General features: G+C 38.4%; 1 protein-coding gene across 4 annotated transcripts; it reads left to right on the top strand.

Annotated features, from left to right (window-relative positions):
- Positions 1-4,303: 4,303 nt before the first annotated feature.
- On the top strand, positions 4,304-21,207 carry LOC117560555 (regulator of G-protein signaling 8-like). Of its 4 annotated transcripts, XM_034237467.1 has the most exons (6): positions 4,304-4,388; positions 4,650-4,746; positions 16,719-16,799; positions 17,085-17,146; positions 20,245-20,411; positions 20,665-21,207. In XM_034237467.1, coding segments are annotated over exons 3-6 (408 nt in total). In that variant the 5' UTR covers positions 4,304-4,388; positions 4,650-4,746; positions 16,719-16,797; the 3' UTR covers positions 20,842-21,207. The 4 variants fall into 4 exon arrangements, 3 of the variants coding, with proteins under 3 accessions (XP_034093358.1, XP_034093359.1, XP_034093360.1); XR_004571182.1 differs by lacking the exons at positions 20,245-20,411; positions 20,665-21,207 and adding an exon at positions 17,286-18,688 and having other exon boundaries at positions 4,323-4,388; XM_034237468.1 differs by lacking the exons at positions 4,304-4,388; positions 4,650-4,746 and adding an exon at positions 7,547-7,627.
- Positions 21,208-22,048: the final 841 nt, after the last annotated feature.

Below are 22,048 nucleotides of genomic sequence, written 5' to 3'. Positions count from 1 at the left end.
TTCCTGCCACCAATTGTCTCCGGAGAGTATGATTGTCATGGGGGTTTTGTGTGATCTGGGTCAAAGAGTCTCCTCATTCCAGTCCCCATGTCTGGATTCCTATAGTGAAATGTTTCCAATAAAATGTTAAGGAAATCTACTGCCATAACCAGAGGTGAGTTGTGCAACCATGAAATGCTGAAGAATCCTGCGATACCTGTAAAGAACTGCATGTGTGATAGATTTAGAGGTCTAACTTACAAGTAGAAATCAACCCTGTCTCCTAAAAATGACGTTCCCACAGAACTAAACTGCATTCTCAATTACGTTTAGCTAGAAACGTATTTTCTCCTACGTTACGTTTGTTATGAACGTATCTCAAATACGTTAATTTTCTACATATCTTCTAGAAGCATATTTTCTCCCACGTTACGTTTCTTATGAACGTATCTTAAATACGTATCTTAAATACTAGGGATGCACGATAATTATCGGCCCGATAATTATCGGTCCGATATTAGGAATTATGACGTCATCCCGATAAACCCGATACCAGTATTAATAACCCCGATAATATACAATATATTTTTTGGGTAAAAAAAAAGAAAAAATACTGCGGTGTGGGTGGATTGGGATGAGGGGCGCTTGTTTTTCACTGGGCTCCTCCCGTTTTGCCAGTACTGTGGTATTAGTGGTTTAGGAAGAGGGGATTTCTTCAAAAATCCAGCGCTCCCTAACTCATGCCTGGCTGTGACGTAAATGGTGTGCGGCCGTGAAGCCAGGACAGTAAACAAACATGTCGTCGGTGGTATGGGCATTGGAGCTATGTGCAACTCAAGGCATATGCTCGAACCGGAGCTGCCTGGACGCTGCAATCATGTTGCGCACTATCCGTGCTGAGTGTGCTGACTTTTCATACAATGTCCCACTGTCTGGCTTCCTGCATAAAGTCAAGTGCTCGGCGCAGTTGTGGCGAAATGTCGCTCCTCTGTTTTCATTTAAACATCTCCTTATATCTGTTAGCACAGCTAGCTAGCACCAGATGCTAACAACAAAAAGCACGTAAGGTCTCTCGCTCGCTCGGGCCACACATACACACACCCTCCCGGTCCTCCAGATGGCCAGTCGGTGCCTGTATATATACAGTCTATGGTCGGTGCCTGCCGGTGAGCGTGGAAGTGTGGTCTGCCACAAGCGGGCGGCAGGAGCGGGGCTGTCAGCATCAGCTTGTAGATGGTATTTTAAACTCTGAAACTACGGGCCGGCCAAGGAAAAAAAATACACATGCGTTAATCGCGTTAAAATAATTAGTGGCGTAAAAAAAAATTTATTATCGGTTATCGGTATCGGTCTTGAGAAGCAGGAAGTTATCGGTATCGGTTTCAAAAAAACAATATCGTGCATCCCTATTAAATACGTTTATTTTCTACATATCTTTGCCATTTATTGTCTTGCTTATAATAATGATAAGTCATTTATAAATATCATTTTAGAGCACACATTTGAAATCAGTAGGCGAGGCTGTAATTTCGCCAGCTGTTACTCTCATGAGCGAGGCAGAAAATAATAGTTTTTAACATGCCAAAAAGCTGCTGTGTCGTTTATTGCACCTCAAACATTAAAACAAATCCAGAGTTATGTATTTCTGTACTTCCTCTAAGAAGAAAGGACAGTAACAGAAGATCTCTGTGGCTTCAGGCTTGATCGCCGTTCAAATGACAGCGTTGGTTTCCCCAAAACTGGGCGGGGCTGTAAAGTGACGTAGATTTTACTCTCATCTATTATTCAAAACCATTCTATTTATTCTAACGTAAATTACATGCCAGTGTTTTATGTTTTTATTTTAAATCGTATAGTGTCTGACTTTTTTCCTGTCTGTGAGGAAAATAAATGGGGCTTAGAGCCTCAAAATACTGAAATCTGTATTTTTGAAAATCTTTTTTTCCTTATTTACTCAACAATAACACACAATTATCCTTGTTTTTATTTATTCGTTTGATTCTATAATCTTGGGCTTCTTAGCATGCTTTTTAGCCGTAAATAAAGTCACCCGAAACAGACGTAGGCCTATAAGGGACATTTTGAGGATACACGCAAACCCACTGAACAGATTACCCAAGATCCTCAGCTTGAAGCTCGTTGATTGGATGTTTAGCCGCAATGCATGTTGGTATATGATGTTAATGCGATATGATATCCGGAAAAAAATAAAAAAAATAATAATACTTTATTCCGAGTGTTCTTGCTTTTCTCTTTGGAAGTCATCACATAACGGCTTTGTAATACACAGTTCGGCTGCATTAAATACTACACATCTGCTGTAGTTCTCTATTTATAGAGCCCTGATGAGAAGACTTCTGGACAAACAGGAGAACTGCCGCCAAAACTGAATATGTGACGTGGATCATAAATATATCAACAATTAAACAACACCTTGCATTTCTTTTCACAAAATACGTCTCCTTGCAGTATCAATACTAATTCGGCTGACTTTTATATTTGATCCAATTGGTAGATAGGTTACATTTACACCATAACGGTGCACAGCTGATAGAAAAGGACTTGTAGTTTTTAAAGTTATTACTGATTTTCTTTGAATATAAGAATGTAAATACTGAGTTGAGAGAATAGTCAGGGGTTTTGGGTGATGGGAGACACATCTATGGAATCACAATTTCAATAGCTTACCATTGCATGACGGATATGGCTTTCTGTCTGTGATGTTTTACAAATCAGATATTAATGTTAGAAGTAAAACATGAGAAATAGTATAGCAATATCCTGTAAAATTATGTAAAAACATAAATAAAACTACACGTCTTCAGATGTTATACATACGTAAGTGTCCTACACTAATAATACAAAGTTATTATTAGTATGCTGTGTGTACCTTGTGTGCACCGCCTAGTGGTTAAAGCACGTTATTGAATTATTTTTGTTGAATAATGTTATTTTTGTTGAATAATGTTATTTGATGAAAAAAACATTAAGAGTACATACTTTCATAGGGGGAAAGTAGAAGGTCAATGATAGAAATATAGAATATAAAAAATCAAGAAGATACTGTAAGTGATCTCTACAATAAAACAGTTTAGTGCCGGATGTACAAAGATATTAATAGGAGGATGTGCAAAACAGACAAACTAATTAACCTTTATTAACACATTAAAGAATACTTTAGGTTAAGGTCTTCTTTTAAATAAGAAAAAAGCTTTGGGGGTATCTATCTACAGATAAATATTAAGCCTGACAAAGTACTTAACGTCTAATGTATTGCTTTCCTGCAATGTTAACTATGTTGAAGCACTTATTTTAATTGATATTATACGCATTAATTATACTCTTATGTATGTAGATAGTATAATAAATGTGCAGAATTTGACAGTTTAATGGTGGAGGTACACACATATTGATAGATGTCTTGTAATGCACTGTTGAACCTGTGACCCAAGTTTTTCATTCATTGCATAACTACACCGTAGTTGTGTATATGATATGTCAATAAACCTTAGAAAATCTTGAAATCTTGAAAGGGATGTGCAAAATAGCAATTATATACAGTTTTTAATTAACTATTAGTAGAGAATAACGAGTAGTTAATATACTTTATAGAGATCTGCAGATAAATGTTTAGTCTTCTCAAGCACCAACGATCAAATATCTCGCCTGATTGTTGGCACTTGACAATCACCTTTCCCTGAATTTGACTCAGGTGTAACTAAAGTCTGCTTTAAGGGTTGTTTATATTTCACATCATTAATCAGAATCTGCAGAGTTACTAAAGTAAATGTAGTGGAGTAAAAATACCAGGTTAACCTCTGAATTGTAGTGGAGTAGAATATATATTAATGCTGCCCATTATGGATACAAGCGATTTTCACCCATGTAGTAATTACATGTTTTAAATGTGTACACACCAATGTGTTTCCTATCGCCTAAACCTCCAGGGCTGTACACAGTTTAATACTGTCAACTTCTAAATTTTGGAAAAACGAAAACGTCTTTTAAAACTACAATAGACCTATCGCTAAACCACGCCCCAAATAGAATTTGTCCAATCATATCACAGCGAAAATCCCTCCTGACAGAAAACTCGGACATCACCAGAAAAGCCGTTTGTGGGGCGCATCAAACCAAAACCAGAGGTCTGTGATCGAAACCACTGTGAAGAGTTCAGTTTCTATGTTTATTATCTAGCTAATATCTGATGGTGAAACGCTGTGCGTGGGGTACCTGTAATTTCGGACACCAGGTACCCTGAAAGACTGGATGGAGGAGTATATTTCGTACCTTTTCCGAAGCCCAAAAGAAAACTCGACAAATGCAAGCGGTGGATTATGCTGTGTCGTCAACCACATACACAACTGAATGTGAAGACAATTATCAAGGACACTTATGTTTGCTCAAAGGTAAGGTCAATTCATAAAGACATCATATTTGACGGTATGTATTAGAAACGTAGACCAAACTATTAGTTTGCTAACGATTGACTTTGACTGCCAACTAGCTAGCGTATATCCAGCCCAGCTAGCTAACGTTAGCTGCCAACTTGTTAGCCAGCTAACTAGCTACAGTGTTATCAACATCAACGTTTGCTGTCTGACTTTTCGTCCTAGCTAGTTAGCTGGTGTTTTTAGCTAACTTTTGCTAACTGTCTTTTCACCTCAAAGCACTTCAGAGATGGGAAGCCAACTCTGGAATATCAGATCCCATCCGGGCTCTCGTGTGTGCTGCTCCGAAAAGACACAGACCCTCACCCAAAAAAAGGTAACGCTACAGTCAGCCAGGTGCATAACAGTGAAAATGATGACCAACAAGGACAGTTATAGTTATAGATTTAATGTAGTGACCACCACTGCTAACATTCAACATCATATTATCATTTCAATGGTTACACAACAGTCACCACTACACACGACAGGCAACAAGATTAGATATTTTATATAAAGAAATACATGGCTACCTTTTTACTCTTGCTTTTAACTGTTAACTTTCATCTGCTGTTGCTTTTATTAGCTCTTGCTTCTATTTTAATGTTATTTTAACTTGAACTCCCCCCGCGGCCATTGTCAAGAGTCATTCACGGTCGGCTTTGTTTGTCCGAGTTTTCAAAGGGGGCGTGGCTTAGCGATAGGTCTATTCCCAGTAGAGACTTGCCATAGAGAACAGGCTTGTTTGAGACAAGCGAGACCTGCGCAGTTGCGATCAACGTCTTGCTCGTGCGTTGCATGATGGTTAGTCATTTTGTCCGACTTGCTCTGGAGGCTCGCCTACATGAGACGTTGAAATCTCGCGGGACAAAGACGCCCGCAGCCTTGAGAGCGAGGCGCGGCGAGGCGGCGCAGTTCCTCTCCACGGGCTGCGGAAGCGAAATGCTTGATGGGAAACGACTCGCTGGTATCTCGAGCTGAGCGCTCATTGGTGGTTTTTTCCACGTGCTGGTGATGAAACTCTCCAATTGGCTCGGCAAAAGTTTGTTGTTGTTTTGTATCAGTTTTACGTCGCCACATCCATTCACATTTCTCATCATTGTTCCACAATATTTATCATCATGAAATTAATATCTATATATTTTATACTATACTTGCACTGCTTACCGTTTTCATACTTTATATATCTTAGCATATTCATACACACTGTTCATACTGCTCACAGGCTGCTGTATATATCTAGTGTATTCATAGCCCTCACTGTTTATTCATCATTCAATTCATTCTATATTTTATTCTGTCTATTGTGTACATTACTTTTCACTTCACTGCTTGTTGCACCTGGTTAGAAGCTAAACTGCATTTCGTTGTCTCAGTACCTGTAATATGTGCAATAACAATAAAGTTGAATCTAATCTTGAGCAGGAACAAATGTATTTACTTAGTACATATCTGACATTAACGATTAAACACATGTGTGCATTCTTTATAAATGCAAACCGAGTCAAGCCGACTCCGGAGGTGGCGGTATGCACCTTAAAGTTGTTTGCAATCCGCCAAAAAACCAAGAGAAGAAGAAAAAGAAGACGAAGCCGACTCCGAGCTGTCCGACTTCAGGCGAGCTTTTTGAGACCTCCCCCGGCTGCGATCGGCTACTCTCGTCTACTTTCGAGGCGAGCCGCAACGCATCTCAAACAAGCCTAACATGTTGCGAAACACAATAGCCAGCATGTGTAGTTCTGGGGGGGCGTTCGAGTCCAGTTTTGAATAGTCTGCTGTGGTTTCGTTCCATTTCAAAGAGCTTGACGCTCGGCGTAACCTTGGCGCACTGCCACTCCAACATCCAATCCCAGAGCTTGAAGATTAATCACGGGGTTTGTCAACGGGACTGTAGTCCCAAACGATAGCTGGGGATTATGGGTAGTGTAGTAGTGTCTTCGGCCATCCTAAACTGAAATGTTTTTCGGATATCATATCGCATTAACAACACCACATCTGGCGTCACAGAAATCTTCTGTTACTGTTCTTTCTTCTTAGAGGAAGTACAGAAACACGTAACTGGATTTGGTTTAATGTTAGAGGTGCAATAAACAACACAGCAGCTTTTTGGCATGTTAAAAACTATTATTTTCTGCCTCGCTCATGAGAGTAACAGCTGGCAAAATTACAGCCTCGCCTACTGATTTCAAATGTGTGCTCTAAAATGATATTTATAAATGACTATTATCATTATTATAAGCAAGACAATAAATGTCAAAGATATGTAGAAAATAAACGTATTTAAGATACGTTCATAAGAAATGTAACGTGGGAGAAAATATGTTTCTAGAAGATAATAGAAAATAAACGTATTTGAGATACGTTCATAACGAACGTAACGTGGGAGAAAATAAGTTTCTTGCTAAACGTAATTGAGAATGCAGTTTAGTTCTGTGGGAACTTAATTTTTAGGAGACAGGGTTGGTAGAAATACACTGACAACATTGTTATATTCCTGAATAATAAAGGGAAGTTACAGCAGTGGAAAAGGTCCACTTCCAAATGCTCTTGTTGTTATAGTTATTTATTTTATAGATGCTCTTTTAGGATAATTTGATCCTTGTTTTTTAGCTAGCAACTAGCTCTGTAGTTTTACTAGTTAGCCTATTCATGGATTGATAACCTGTGGAACATTCATTGAAATAAATGTTTCCTATACTAAATGTAACAGTGTTTTAGACATCTCTTTGTCAGATGTGCACACTTCTCACACATCAAAGTACATGATTATCTTTAGTAGTCCAAATCCTGATGCTATGCTTACAAATCTACAGGCTGTATTATCAGGGCAGGGTAAGACACAGCCTTGCCTTCCTTGCTCCTACTGTTTTTGCATTGGAAACAAATGATTTGTTTAAAGTCTTGCTTTGTTTTTTAATTTTCACAAGGTTTGTTTGGTCGTTGGTTCAAAAAAAGAAAGACTTCCAACCACGTAAAGCAATTGAAGGAAGAGGTAAAACTTGTTTTTAACGGTGGAGGGCGTTTGAGGTGAAAAAGTAATGAGATAAAGTTGACATTTCTGTAAACTCTAGGCCTGCCTGAGCAACTTCTCAACATGCATGGGCTTGTACCCGTAGGGTTAGTCAAGCATGGGAAAAGAATCCTGAGAAGTTGAATCGTGTTTTGTTTCGCGCGATCAACGAAACATGCTGTTCTTTTGGCCAGAGAAAACACATGCTGTAAGTATGAGCTTCAATTTGGCTTTGAACTTTGAGAATTTTGACACACTGTTTGTCTGGCACTGAGTATTTAGAGACTGTTGAACATGTTGAATGTTTTACTTCCCCTCCAGTCTGCCTTTTTCTTCGGTAATTACAGACTTTCTCTGATCTTGCCCAGGCGAAATATTGCTAAAATAAAACTTGGATACGTTTGTGGATGGTTCTCTCTTGTCTGCGAGTTTGTGAGCAAGTGTTTCCGATGGGGCTCTTGTGATCTGTGTGGTTTTATTTAAAGTTGCTGTGTTTCTGTGTTGCTCCGTGCTTCTCACATGCCCCCAGCTCTCTTCTTTCCTTCCTTTCCTCCCTTAGAAAACATGAAAAAGGTCCAAAGATGAGGGAGAATTATTTTTAGCTGGATGTGCTCTGCTCTATGTGATGCAATGCAAAAAAAAAACATTGCTACATTGGGATATAGCCTTTTCTCTGATGCCTTGTCCCTTATTTCTGAGGGACTTTTTGATAACACATCTCTCAGCTCACAGATACACTGTTAAAGCTGACAAAACTCTATGGCATGTTCATACAACTTTGCTGGATGAACAACTTTGAGGCAAAAGAAAGGGTCTAATCAAAGCTAACATCAAGGAGGACAGTACTAGGGCAACTGAGCTAATGCTGCATTCTAGACAACTTGGAGGTCAGAATCTAAAATACCACACCCAACTGTGACAAACCGAGCAGTCTTTGACAAGTGTAAACTCAATTGAACTCCCAGCATCTCAGCCTCCACAAGTTTTATTTGTCATTTTAACGTTTTTCCCGTATAACTTTTGTGAAGATGATCTTTTTACCTTAACCATATACCAAATAATGTTGGCAGTGTTTATTACTTTAGTAAATGTACAGAGAAATTCACTTTCAATTGCCTTTTAGTTGATGGTTTATCATTTCCAACGTTTGCTTTCTTTCTTTCTGGTGTATGATGTCTGACAACTGCTTTGTCATGAAGTCGGGGACGGATGTATTTGCCCATAGATGACAAGTAAGAACTTTGACATTGAATGGCATTCTTTTGCTTTCTTGCAAGTTGTTTGGAATGTAGCATTAGCCATCAAAATCAAGGATCTAGAAACATTAAGAACGAGGCTTCTTTAGCTTTGAACAATATTTAAAATGTTGCTCAGTTGGAAAAAGAAAAAGGTCAGTGTGAAGCCTGCACCTACAGACATGCAATTTGTTTTGCGTTTTGCATATTCATGTTTTTAAATTGTACCAATTACCTATTAATCTATTGAAATCATAGCAATGTATGCTTTGCTAGTCATTTGTAACTGGTGCAGGGCTCTCATGAACAGCCCCCATTTGCGGCATTGTTCTGCTACTGTTAAAAGCCACATTTAAAAAACTGTTTTATAACATTAACCACATGGACCATATGGATTTGCAAACACACACACACACACACACACACACACACACACACACACACAGCTAGAGACAGTGGCTTGTCAGTAAGTCTTATTGCTTAACTTTATCTTTTAAAGATATTTCCAAACACCTTTTTCCCAGACAAACCCCACTGAATGAGCAACAGAATAAGACAGACTCTGATGGGAAAGTAACTATCACTGTATCTCTGTAAACTCTGTCAAGATATATATATATATACAGTATATCATTAAGACGTCAGCTCTAGTCAGTAATTCTTAGTTAGTTGGACACCTGTCACAGCACAACCCACTCTCACGGCATTTCGTGTTATAGTCACGAAATGACTATACTGTAACACACTTACTTTCTTGTTGAGTGATGCTAAGTGCTAACTGCTAGCTTTGGCTTTGGCAGTAGAGATAAGTATTCATGTCTTTACGACTTGTATTACTCCATGATTTATCTGACATAAAATAAGTTCATTCTTTAGCAACTCCTACCATGTGGTGAGCATAACATGGACTGGTTTAAACAACTTATCCATTGCTCTCTAAATATAGAAGCTGTTGTATCTGGGCTCTGCTGTGAATATGACATATTCTTTACATCTTATCCCATCCACATCTCAGATTATGAGAGCAGCTCTTGCACATCAGCCTTCAAGTCTGTCAGTGCAGATGTTAGTTATTTATTTATTTGCTGCACGATAGCATGTTCACTTGCTGTAATTCCTTGTATTACATTCCAACCCAGTCTCATGGCATTTTGTGTTTACCAACACAATTTTTAATCTATTGATTCGTGTTCACCAACACGATTTCCCCCTTTTTTTCGTGTTGCACAGCACGATATTAAAAGCAATGTATTTCTACTGGTAATGACGCTCATGGAAGCACGGCATTCGTTTGTGTCGGCTGCCCTTAAAGGCAATGTGAGCGTCCATTCTCATTGGATAACGGAGAATTGTACACCCGGAAGTAAGTATTCCCCTTACTGTCGATTGATTTTACAGTGATATCTGCACTACTCATCGACTAAAAAACACCAGATTATCCTTGTTAATTACACAACATTGATTGGTTTAAATTGTGTGCAATGCTTTTGTATTTTCCCCCTTCGATTCGGAGAAACAAATATTTTTTCGGAGTAAAGGATAGCAGAAGACACTACACTACCCAGAATCCCCAGCTATCGTTTGGACTACACCATGTGCTCTGTTTGACAAACCCCTATAGTCAGGGGTGCACATAACTTTTTTGCCCTGGTTCTCAAAGGAGCACCTGGAGATGTTGCTTGGTGCTCATCCTTAAAATGAAATAAACCGTAACCTTTGAGGGGGTCTTGACTTTATTTGCCAGACACACGGCACTGAACACACATGCAGAGGTGAACACAGAACACACATGCAGTGGTGAACACAAGACAACATTAGCACGACCAGTAATCCTACAAGCTGTCATCACTACCCTCCTGACTGTTCTCCTCACTGTCTTCCTCTCTGTCAGACATGGTAGCTGATGATGTAGGCCTACTTCTTTCTCTCTGGTTGAGTCTGTGATTAGCTGCTTGCATCCACAAGTCAACAGCTGGTTTTGGGTCGAAAGTCTCTGTTGTCATCTTAGACAAGTGGATGTAATCAAAAAAGTATGTGAACATAACCAATAACCTACCATAGCCAATAACAAATGAATGTAACTTATTTTATTTGTGTTGTTCATTCATATCTTATTTTACCTTAACATTTATTTATGCATTTGTTTTTAGCTCTCCAGTTTTAAAGGATATTTTTGGTTACTGTCCTATAGTATACATTGGAATGATTTAAAACCTGTTTATCCCAATAATTATAAAGGAGTGCCTTGGAAATATGTGTTTACATAAATTGTGACCAAACCGTTTGAACTTAGACTAAGAGTGCTTACCTCACTGAGCTGTAGTATCAGCCTCTCAGTCTGACTGGAGAGGACTCTCCCTCCACATTATTGTAGAAACATCTTCTTCTTATATCCGTTAGAGCAGCTAGCACGGCACCAGATTCTAATAACAACAGCGCTGGTACCGGTGCACCCTCGCATTTTGGCTGTGAGCTGCGGGCGCCAGATAAGCCAACATCCCCCATTTTCATCACTTACAGCCAGGGTCGGCGTCATGGGGGGGTCATTCGCGGGCCATGCCCCCCCAAATGAGTCACTGTGCCCCCCCAACGCAGGGTGGGCAAGCCTTATTGCCACTTTGCCGTTTTTTTTTTTTAATCATATAAGTTAAAACGTTTCCACCAAAAGTTTTTTGTGTGAAATACATCAGAAATAAAGAATACAAATTTGTATTCTTTATTTATTCTTTATATGAAACACAGCCTGAGGTGTGCTCACTGCTGCTCTCTGATTGGTGTGTTGCTTGACCAATGACCCCGACTTTTGTTTTGTTATCATTACGTGGCTGTGTGTTTAGATGAAAGCCCAGTGGCGATCTGTCCATCTGTTACACTGATTATACAGTAAAGCCATCGAAAATAATATGATATATAGTACAGTACAAGTACATGGGTCTCTGTGTTTCATTCAAGCTCGGCTCTCTGTGTGTGGCACGAGCGCATTTTGTCAGTGCGCGAGCGGTAACGTGGAATATTGTTGTTAGCATCTGGTTAGCTAGCTATGCTAACGGATATAAAGAGCTGTTTCTACACCAAAGTGGAGGAGAGTCCTCTCCTGTCAGACTGAGAGGATCTTATAACGTCAGCTCAGTGAGGTAAGGACTCTCTCAGTGTTTAGATAGTTCACTTTAGTGTAAGTTATCTCAGTGGGTCTCAAACGGTTTGGTGACCATTTATGTAAACAAGTATTTGCGAGGAATAGGCTACCTTTATATGATCATTATAGTTATTAAAGAATAAGAGAATAAATGAAAAACGGGTATGAAATACTATAGAACAGTAACACAAGAATACAGTTTAAAAGGGGAGTGATTAGTAACATATCCATAAAGAAAAAGTAAATCTGTTTACAGTTCTGTTTCATATGGATGTTGAGAGATGTATCCATAGATCTCTTCATTTTGCTCTCAAAGTGCACCAGATTGATGCTTTTAACTTCAATATTTTAAAAATAATCTTCCCGGGGGAGCATGCCCCCAGACCCTCCTAGAGGACGTTAGGTCCACCCCCCACCTAAAACATGTTCACATGGATAGGATACTAAATACATTTGCACACTTTTCATATGGTGGCCTATGTCCATATGTTTCTGTTTTGGTAATCGTGCCACAACCGTGCATGCACAGGTCATAGGTGCGCTATAAAATAGCACTACACCCCTGCAATGTGTGTGAGAGACAATAGCTTTACAGCATGTTTTTTTAAATTGAAGTTGCGTTGGTGTTTGTGTGTTGGTTGTTGACGGCAGTGTGTGCCCCCCCTTGGTAAATTATTGCCCCCCCATTTGATTTGTTCTAGAGCCAACCCTGCTTACAGCGCCCATCGTATAGGGCAAATGAAACGTGTAACCGGGGTGAAAAGGGTGTTACATTTACTTAATTATGAATATTGTTACATCAAGGCCGAAAATTAGGATGAGCCCCAACGGTCAAAATGTTTTTTTCCCTCCCAGAACTGCCAGCGCAGCGACTCCCCAGATCTGGCGCCCAAGGCGAACATCTAGCCAGCGCTACGGGCCGGCCCTGAGTTCATATCATGGTTCATATGCAACTCGCAAATATCTTTCTTTCTCTCTCTCTCCTCTATTTTCTCTTCTCCCTTCTCTCTCTCCCTCTCTCCCTCTCTCAATGTTGGTACGCAAATGCGCTTTGTTTCAAATGACCCGGTGCTCTTTTTTTGGCGGAGGTGCGCATGCGCACCTGCGCACCAGTTATGTGCAGCCCTGCCTAGTCCTCAAGCTCTGTGATTGGAGAGTGTGCTCCGAGGGTTACGCCGAGCCTCGAACAGCACTTGAAATGGGATGGAACCACGGCAGACTGTCCAAAACTGGATTTGAACGGGTCCACCGTGTCCCCCCCTCCCCCACCCCGTCCCCAGAACTACACATGCTGGCTATTCTGTTTCGCAACATGTTCTCTATCTATGGCACGTCTCTACAGGGAGTTGTAGTTTTAAAAGACGTTTTCGTATTTCCCATAATAAGAAGTTGCCAGTATTAAACTGTGTACATCCCTGGATGTTTAGGGGATAGGAAACACTCACATTTAAAACATATAATTAATAAATGGGTGAAAATTGCTTGTGCCCATAATGGGCAGCATTAATATATACATACATGCCAGCTAAGGTCAGAAGAGCTTTATTTAACAGCTGGTCTTATGTTTGTGACCCCTGTTGTTAATTGATAACATTACATTACATTACATTACATTACATGAATTGATAAGCCTGAAACATGCACTTGTCAAGGTTCAGAGGCAAATTTCGCAAATATGGCAGTAGCCATCGATCAGCTTAAGATAAGATATACTTTATTGATCCCAAGTTGGAACATTTGCGTTACATCAGCATGTGTAACAGTTGTAAATATGCAGTGGTGTTTATTTGTAAATCATTTAGTATAATCACACAAATTCTGTGTTTTATATTTAACAATTCTGTTTTCTTTATTTATTGATTGTTCAATACCTGACAAGGCCGGAGATGAAATATCTACATACATCTTATAAGAGTATAATACATTATGTATAATATCAGTTAAAATAAGTGCTTCAACATAGTTAACATTGCTGGAGGTATGCACAAATATTGATAGATGTCTTGTAATGCACTATTGAGGAATCTGCGACCCAAGTTTTTCATTCAATGCATAACTACACCATAGTTGGGTAGGCCTATATGATATGTCAATAAACCTTAGAAAATCTTGAAATCTTGAACGGGATGTGCAAAATAGTCATTATATACAGTCTTTAATTAACTATTAGTAGAGAATAACGAGTAATGAATATACTTTATAGGGATCCTATTAATATCTAATAATAAAAATAATGAAATTCAATAACATGCTTTAACCACTAGGTGTCCCTTTATATCAGCTGTGCACCTTTATGGTGTAAATACAACCTATCTACCAATTGGATCAAATATACAAGTCAGCCGAATTAGTGTTGATACTGCAAGGAGACGTATTGTGTGAAAATAAATGTAAGATGTTGTTTAACTGCTGATATATTTATGATTCACGTCACGTTTTCAGTTCCTCATGTTTGTCTAGAAGTCTTCTCATCAGGGCTCTATAAATACAGAACTACGGCAGATATGTAATATTTAATGCAGCCGAACCGTGTATTACAATGCCGTTTTGTGATGACTTTCAAAGAGAAAAGCAAGCACACTCGGAATAAAGTATTATTTTTTTTTTTTTAAATGTTTTCGGTCTGTTTCCGTTATTTGTTAATGACGATGTGCTGTGAGATGTGAGACTGGAATTGCACAGGGGAAAATAACGTAGGCTATCTTTAGATGCGGATTTTGTTAAACTAATATGTTTGCGCTGTGGACCAACACTATACATTGAAGGGGAAGGGGGTAGCAATAAAGATAACACCATTAAACAGTTACACAACATAACAGAAATAATATCGATAGCAGCGTCCCTAGCAACCACCTTGGTAACAATGAAAACGTTCTATGGACGCAATTTCCTGAAGTAATCTTCGTAATAACTAGCAAACTAAAGATCATGTACATCCACTGCACACATAATCTGAAATAACAATTCATATTTCTCGCATCAAAGGACATCAAACTAACTTTAAATAGACATTTTCCACCGAGAATAAAACGAATATCGGCCATGTTTTTTTTTTCTGCAGGGAGAAATTTGAAGATCACGTGACATAGACGCCAGCCATTGGAATGAATGGTGAAAAAAAACGGGGTTTGTCAAACAGAGCACATGGTGTAGTCCAAACGATAGCTGGGGATTCTGGGTAGTGTAGTGTCTTCTGCCATCCTTTACTCCGAAAAAATATTTGTTTCTCCGAATCGAAGGGGAAAAATACAAAAGCATTGCACACAATTTAAACCAATCAATGTTGTGTAATTAACAAGGATAATCTGGTGTTTTTTAGTCGATGAGTAGTGCATATATCACTGTAAAATCAATCGACAGTAAGGGGAATACTTACTTCCGGGTGTACAATTCTCCGTTATCCAATGAGAATGGACGCTCACATTGCCTTTAACGGCAGCCGACACAAACGAATGCCGTGCTTCCATGAGCGTCATTACCAGTAGAAATACATTGCTTTTAAAATCGTGCTGTGCAACACGAAAAAAAGGGGAATAACGTGTTGGTGAACACGAATCAATAGATTAAAAATCGTGTTGGTGAACACGAAATGCCATGAGACTGGGTTGTACATTCACTGCTTTGACTTATTCTTGTCTGATTCTCTGCTTCTGCTGCAATAACCCAGTTTCCCCATAGGGATCGTTAAATTATCTTCTAATTTAGGATTTACGAACAAGTAAACTAATGACAAGGGAATACTGATATTGTGGCTGTTAGCGGCTGCTATGCTCAAATAAATCAGACTTATTGCAGACAAGCTACAATTAAACTAACAGAAATAAGATTTTAGTGAACTCAATCCCCTCAGTGGTTCAAGTGATTCCCAGAGAATATTACAACACTATAATTGTAATATACCATCAAGGTAGACAATAATGTGCCCATTGAAACAAAGATACGTTTTTAATTAAAGCCTTGTGTGTGATTATGGAACAGTAACTACCATTCACTAATTTGCTAATTATGAAGTTCTTAACTTTCATTGATGCTACAATATACAACCTGCTATATTTCAATAGAAATGTTGGCAGTTTTTGACAACTACATTTATCACTTTTCAGATACCAAACATATGATTACCTTGTAAAATATCATGTTCTATAGCAGATTAAGCTATTTAACATATAAAATACACTGACACATCTAAAACGTGAACTTTAATTGAAAGTTGAACGTATTTAAACTTGATATTATTGCTTTCAACTAACCTAATACAGTTACAGTACAGTGAAATCTGTTCACATAATATATTTAATTAAAGTCCACGTTTCTTCTATTGAAAATGTGCTCCACCTTAAATAACAACAACATTTAATGCTGCTTATGTGTCGATAATGATATTCAAAATACCTCACTTATTATATAACATTAACAATAAAGCACTGAGAAATGTTATTTAGTTAGTCAAGTAAGTTATATAAAAATATACTTCCTTTTTATTTGTGACTCAACATTTTCTACAAGGTGGTCAACATTTTCATGGCAGTATTCTGCTTAGAGCGTCATTTGTTTATTTCTGGCAACTTAGGGGCAGCAGAACAAACTATAAACATAATGTTGACATGTTTACCTTCCTGATCTTGGTCACCATTGGCTGACAACGATTAGCCTCTGGGGACAAGGGCCATCTTTTTATAGGGTGCTGGTATAGACAGCAACAATTTAGGCCTTTTTGTTTGGTGCGCCTGTCAATGTTTACAGAAGATTCAATAATCAAGACAACTCAAAATATACACTTATCAATTATTGATGTGTTGCTGTTTGTCAAATAGTTGCTTACATGTCACCAAATCACTTAATGTTAATGTTGAGGATTAATTGATTAACGATTTCCATACATAATTTTGAACCCATCTTTAATGCTATTTATATCTTCTATTTTCAAGGAACTGTGATCAGGAGAAAGCCCTCCACAAGTGAACAACACTGACTATCTGATACCTGGTAATCAAATAAGGAGCCACAATGTGAGTTTTATTTTTATTTGTTCCTATAGAATTAGAAATATGATATAATGATGGTTGTCCTTACTTTTTTTCGATTAATTAAATGAATTAATAGGTTCATAAAAATGACAATACACTACAACAGTTACAGTTTACGACATCTCATTGACTACTCATCACTTATTCTGAAAAGAGCAACACTTTGGATGATATAATGACTCGCTGACAGGGATGCACCTCTGTCTTTATCACAATATGTACATGTGTTTGACAAGATATACATGTTATGACATTTTTGCTCTGCAGGGCTCCTGTTGATGATGTTGTGGCATGGGGAGAGTCACTCGACCAACTCCTGGAGTGTAAAAGTAAGCTCACTTGTGAATTTATTGCTCTCATTCTTATGTCAAAATGTCGCTCTCAATTCTCCATCCTCTTTTCCCCACTCGCAAAACTCCGCTGCTCAACGCCGCGTATCATCTTCAATTGCCCTGGGGCTTCTTTCAGAGGATCGAGGATATATTCTGCCTTCAAGTTCATCAAATCCAATTGGAGATATATTTAAGGAGAAGGACACTGGCAGAGATAAGAGACCTAATCTGAGCTGGCAGGGTAGATAGGGTGATTCCAGCCAGCTCTTATTCATTTATAAAGCTGGCACTCACTGATGGCTTTCACCTGTCCACATTCCCGGCCTCTATTTGAGAATGACTAAAGGGGTAGATGGGTTATTTCTCTCTCTGCCGTCTCTCCTCTCTCATTACTTTCCTGAAATGAATTCATCTGATCTGTAATATCTCAGCCTGTTGTCTCCTGCGTGAAGATGAACTGTCCTTCTGAAGATACATTTTTCCTTCCTGCGTAGTTGCTCCATTTCCCTTTAGAAGAAACGCAGCGACACATATGACAAATTGGTAAACAATATAAAGAAATAAATAGCATGGCAGTTGCAAATTGATGGCATTCATACACCTTTACATCTCGAGTTATTGTAAAGAGTGGACTGTGTTATGATTGAAAGCTCAGATCTGGGCCAGGAGTGATTTATAGATGGAAACAAGCGGCCCCTGGACATATTTTGTTTCCTGTCAATTACTGTCAGAGCACCAGGAGGGATTTATGTAAAGCAGTTGTGTGTGTATAACACTGGTGATCCCAGTTAGCTGTTTGTTTGTGCTCCCAGAAGACATGCTAAGTATTTTACACCTGCGTTAAAATCACGTCTCAATGAAAACTCCCGTAAAAAAATGACACAATTGATGATAAAAAGAAAAATATGTGTGCGCAATTATATGATGCAGAGGCAGTGCACTTAGGGATGCAGGGTTCGGTTTTGAAGTTAAAAGCGCCTCCAGACATCCATCACAATACCTGGCAGTTTGCTGCACCGTCTGTTTGTCTACCGACTTCATGGAGCTAACAAGGATAACATTGTGACGAGAGAATGGCTCAACCTTAAGCTAAGACTTTCTCCTAAAACATACATTTAGTTTAGTTTACATCTATTTTCACCTGATTTGACCTCCTCTATGCGCCCATGTGTGGTTGTATTTATGTGGTGAGAAGAACATGAAAAAGACAGTTTTCAGTAATCAAGGTTTTCTTGAAACAAGAACAAAACCAGGAATCTTACAGAGAGGAGACAAAATGTAAAATAAAAAAATATTATATATTAGTTGAATACAAGTGTTGAGCATGGATGTTCTTTAAGCTCTTGGATCAGTTTGTCTGATAACTCAACTTTTTTAATCTTTCAGCCACATGTTATGGTCTTCATCATTGATGAATAATGATACAGGTGTTACATGATTACTTGACTCAGTTCCATTTGCTGATAGACTTTGAAGTGTCATTGCATTTTATATGTGAGGTCACACAAATCTATTAAAGGTGGGGTAGGTAATTTTGGAGAAACCAGCTCGAGTGCTCTAGAATTTGAAAATACACAGCCGGAAAAAATCGGCCACTTCCTTACAGAGCCCCTCCTCCAACACACACGAACGCGCACATGACCAATGAGGGCACGGAATGAGTTTGTGCACAGATGGAAGTCTGACAGGCAGGTAGGCCATCCAGTTATTTTAGCCGGGCCGGCTCAGATGATTGGTCGTGCTTTTTACAGTACTACAGCTTCCACAGATGACATTTTTTAATGGATTTTTTGTCAAAGCACTTAAGATATTCATTGCTATCGGGATGTTAAGAGCATTCCATGGAATATAACAAAGTGTATCTCGAGCCGGTTTCTCAAACTTATCTACCCCACCTTTAAGAAAGAGTTTTTTGCCACACAAAGTTTTATTTTCAAGAATAATTGTAAATTCTACCCGGACATTATTAATGTGGTTCTACTTGAATGTTAAAACAAAACATGGTTTGTCCAATGTAACATAATTCTTTATTTTCAACAAATGTGGAACTCACTTCTGACACCAAAATGAACTACAATAAAATATGCAACAAGCATATAATGCAAAGCAATATTCTGCTCACCAGGTCATCGTCCTCACGGTTTGACAGACGTCTCGTAGATGTCATCATCGTTACAGTTCAGTAGATGTTAGACATTTCTCTGACAGCTGCCTCAGGCTCTCAATGTACCAGCGTCTGTTGCACTAGAACATTTTCTGATCTGATATATGCATGACTGTCACGTCCTAACTTGACCACGTTGCATTTTAATGAATTTAACTTCATGTCAAACAATTACCTCTTTATTTATTTGACTGTCAATGCTTTACATGTTCCTGGTCATCTCACACCAACACACAGTTGTACTTTTCTGCTGATTTCAATGCATTCCTCTTGGCGACATTTTTGCAAATGAAACTTGCCCACCAATGGAGCAGGAAGCTTTATGTTAACGACAATTATGCAAATGAGGAAATCTCACAAACAAGTCTTCATGAACAGCTGCCGTTCATCTAACTTAAACAAGCAATAACTGAAAAGTGTACACAGTTATGAGAGTTTATTGAGCCTCACTTGGAACACTTAGGAGAAGAGTACACAAATGTTTTGGCATAAGGCCCAATCAATCAATCAATCAATCAATGTTTATTTATATAGCCCAATATCACAAATGACAAGATAATAACTCTAACTTCAAGTTCTCCATGTTTGTCTTTTTACAAAATGGAAATAATGACCACCGTTTAATACAATAGCTATGATGTGCAGAACTTGGGTAAAGATAGGGTATTATGCATTTTGGCATTTGTGAATGAACATGAATGTTATCCCAAGCTTTAGGGAAAACCTCTATGGTGCTATGGAAACCAGTTCCCCTTAGTATTTAATGGTTGTAATTACTGTATAGCTTATCTGGACCAGCTGTAATTAAAGAAAATAAAATAATGAATATGACTACCCAGGTTGTTCAATACTTATTTTGTATTCATCTTCAGTTGAATGTTTAATAATGCAACTGTCCTGGTTTCATAGTGTTTGTGCTCTTCCTCTGCAGCAGGCCAGCTGGTGTTTGAGGAATTCTTGAGGACAGAATACAGCGAGGAGAACCTTTTCTTTTGGCTGGCCTGTGAGGTTTACAGGAAAACAACCAGTCAGACAGAAATTACGACTGCTGCCAAAAGGATCTACACCGAGTTTGTCCAAGTTGATGCGCCTAGACAGGTACTGCTTTTCGTGAAAAGCGACATGAATGAAGTCAGACCTGTGTAACTCTAGATGAGCTTCCATGATGATGTCACTGCCATGCCTCCACATTTTCAGTCACATTTAATAATGCACTTTCTTTGTTTGTCAGTGCTACAACGTTTTTCTTTGTTTATTTGAAGATGCAGTTAACTGTAACATTGTATTAAAATTGATCTCCAAACAGAAAGAAGTCATGAGTGAAATAAAAGTTGCTCTTTTCTGAACACAGATAAACATTGACTGTGAGACGAGGGAAAGCATCAGGGAAAATCTCTCCCAGCCATGGCCAAATTGCTTCGACAGGGCGCAGAGACTGATATATGGTCTGATGGAAAACGACTGTTATCCTCGATTTCTAAAATCTGAAATGTACCAAGCTCTCCTGGAACAGGCTGAACAGCAATGAACGTGAAGTAACGTGAGGATAAAAGCTCGGCGGACGCCTCTCCGAATGATTGATTCTGCTCTCCAGCCGACGCATCTGTCAGAGGAAGCAGAAGTGAAAGCTGATGCAGAGCTGTCGATATGACTACTGACAGGATCTAAAAGCCAAATATGATGTAAATAATGTATTAAACAGCTCTGAAGTCAATTCATGTTTGGATGGTTCCTCTGTATTGCATAAAAAGGCCTACAGATAATAAAACGGCCCACATCAAGTTCTGAAAAATTGACATTTGTTTTGAAAGGCATGGGTCAGGGTTAAAATGTTTATAATTTGTGTGTATAAATAAGTCATTTGTACCATTAAACATTCATTTAAATCAAGAAATTCTGAATGTTTCCATGTCCATGTCATGTAACCCAGTATCTATGAATGCATTAATTGACCAATTAATTAACATGACCAATGAGGGCACAGATAAGTTTGTGCACAGATGGAAGGCTGACAGGCAGGTAGGCCATCCAGTTATTTTAGCCGGGCCGGCTAAGATAACTTGTCAAATACTTTAATAATATGTGATTTTTGTCATTTTGGTTAAGAAAAATCACTTGTATTATATTTTGGTTCACATTAGAAATATTTAATATTTAATTTTTCACAATTTATAATTGTAGACATTTTTTTTCAAAACTCATCTCTTCTCCTCTTGTCCACTCATAGCCCACCCCCCATCAATCCATGCCGGTTGATCAAGTTTGATAGTCCTGTACCCCCCACCCTAACCTTCCCTTATATTGTAAAGCGATTTTGATTCCTTGAAAAGCCCTATACAAATATAATGTATTATTATTATTATTATTATTATAATACTGACAGTTATCAGATCTTGCTGTGTAAAATAATCTTCCTGAGAGGTGTCACTTGTGATGTAGTCTGTGTGGTCTACAGTGAATGTATTCCTGACAGGATAATAATTGATAAGAATGAAAGGATCCCATAGAAAATGCATGCAGGTCATTTTTGACCCACTTATGGAAGCTTGGAATACAAAAACTACAATTTCTTAAAATTTAAATTTAAAATTTGAATGACATGATATCCAAAACATGTTTTTGAGGAATAGCTGGATTATGAAATGATAAAAAAAATGTAATTACAAGGATACTTCAAGAAAACCACCTTACCGGGTCCAAAAATACCCACTTATGCATCTACAGTAAGTACTCAC

Source organism: Gymnodraco acuticeps, unplaced genomic scaffold, assembly GCF_902827175.1.
Source record: "Gymnodraco acuticeps unplaced genomic scaffold, fGymAcu1.1, whole genome shotgun sequence".
In the NCBI taxonomy this organism is placed as follows: Eukaryota; Metazoa; Chordata; class Actinopteri; order Perciformes; family Bathydraconidae; genus Gymnodraco; species Gymnodraco acuticeps.
This window is presented reverse-complemented; position numbering and strand designations above follow the sequence as displayed.

Excerpts from the sequence above, each read along its gene's own strand:
- LOC117560555 (XM_034237467.1), top strand. Across the intron at positions 17,147-20,244 it reads CCAACTCCTGGAGTGTAAAA|CAGGCCAGCTGGTGTTTGAG; the intron begins GTAAGCTCACTT and ends CTTCCTCTGCAG. Across the intron at positions 20,412-20,664 it reads AAGTTGATGCGCCTAGACAG|ATAAACATTGACTGTGAGAC; the intron begins GTACTGCTTTTC and ends TTCTGAACACAG.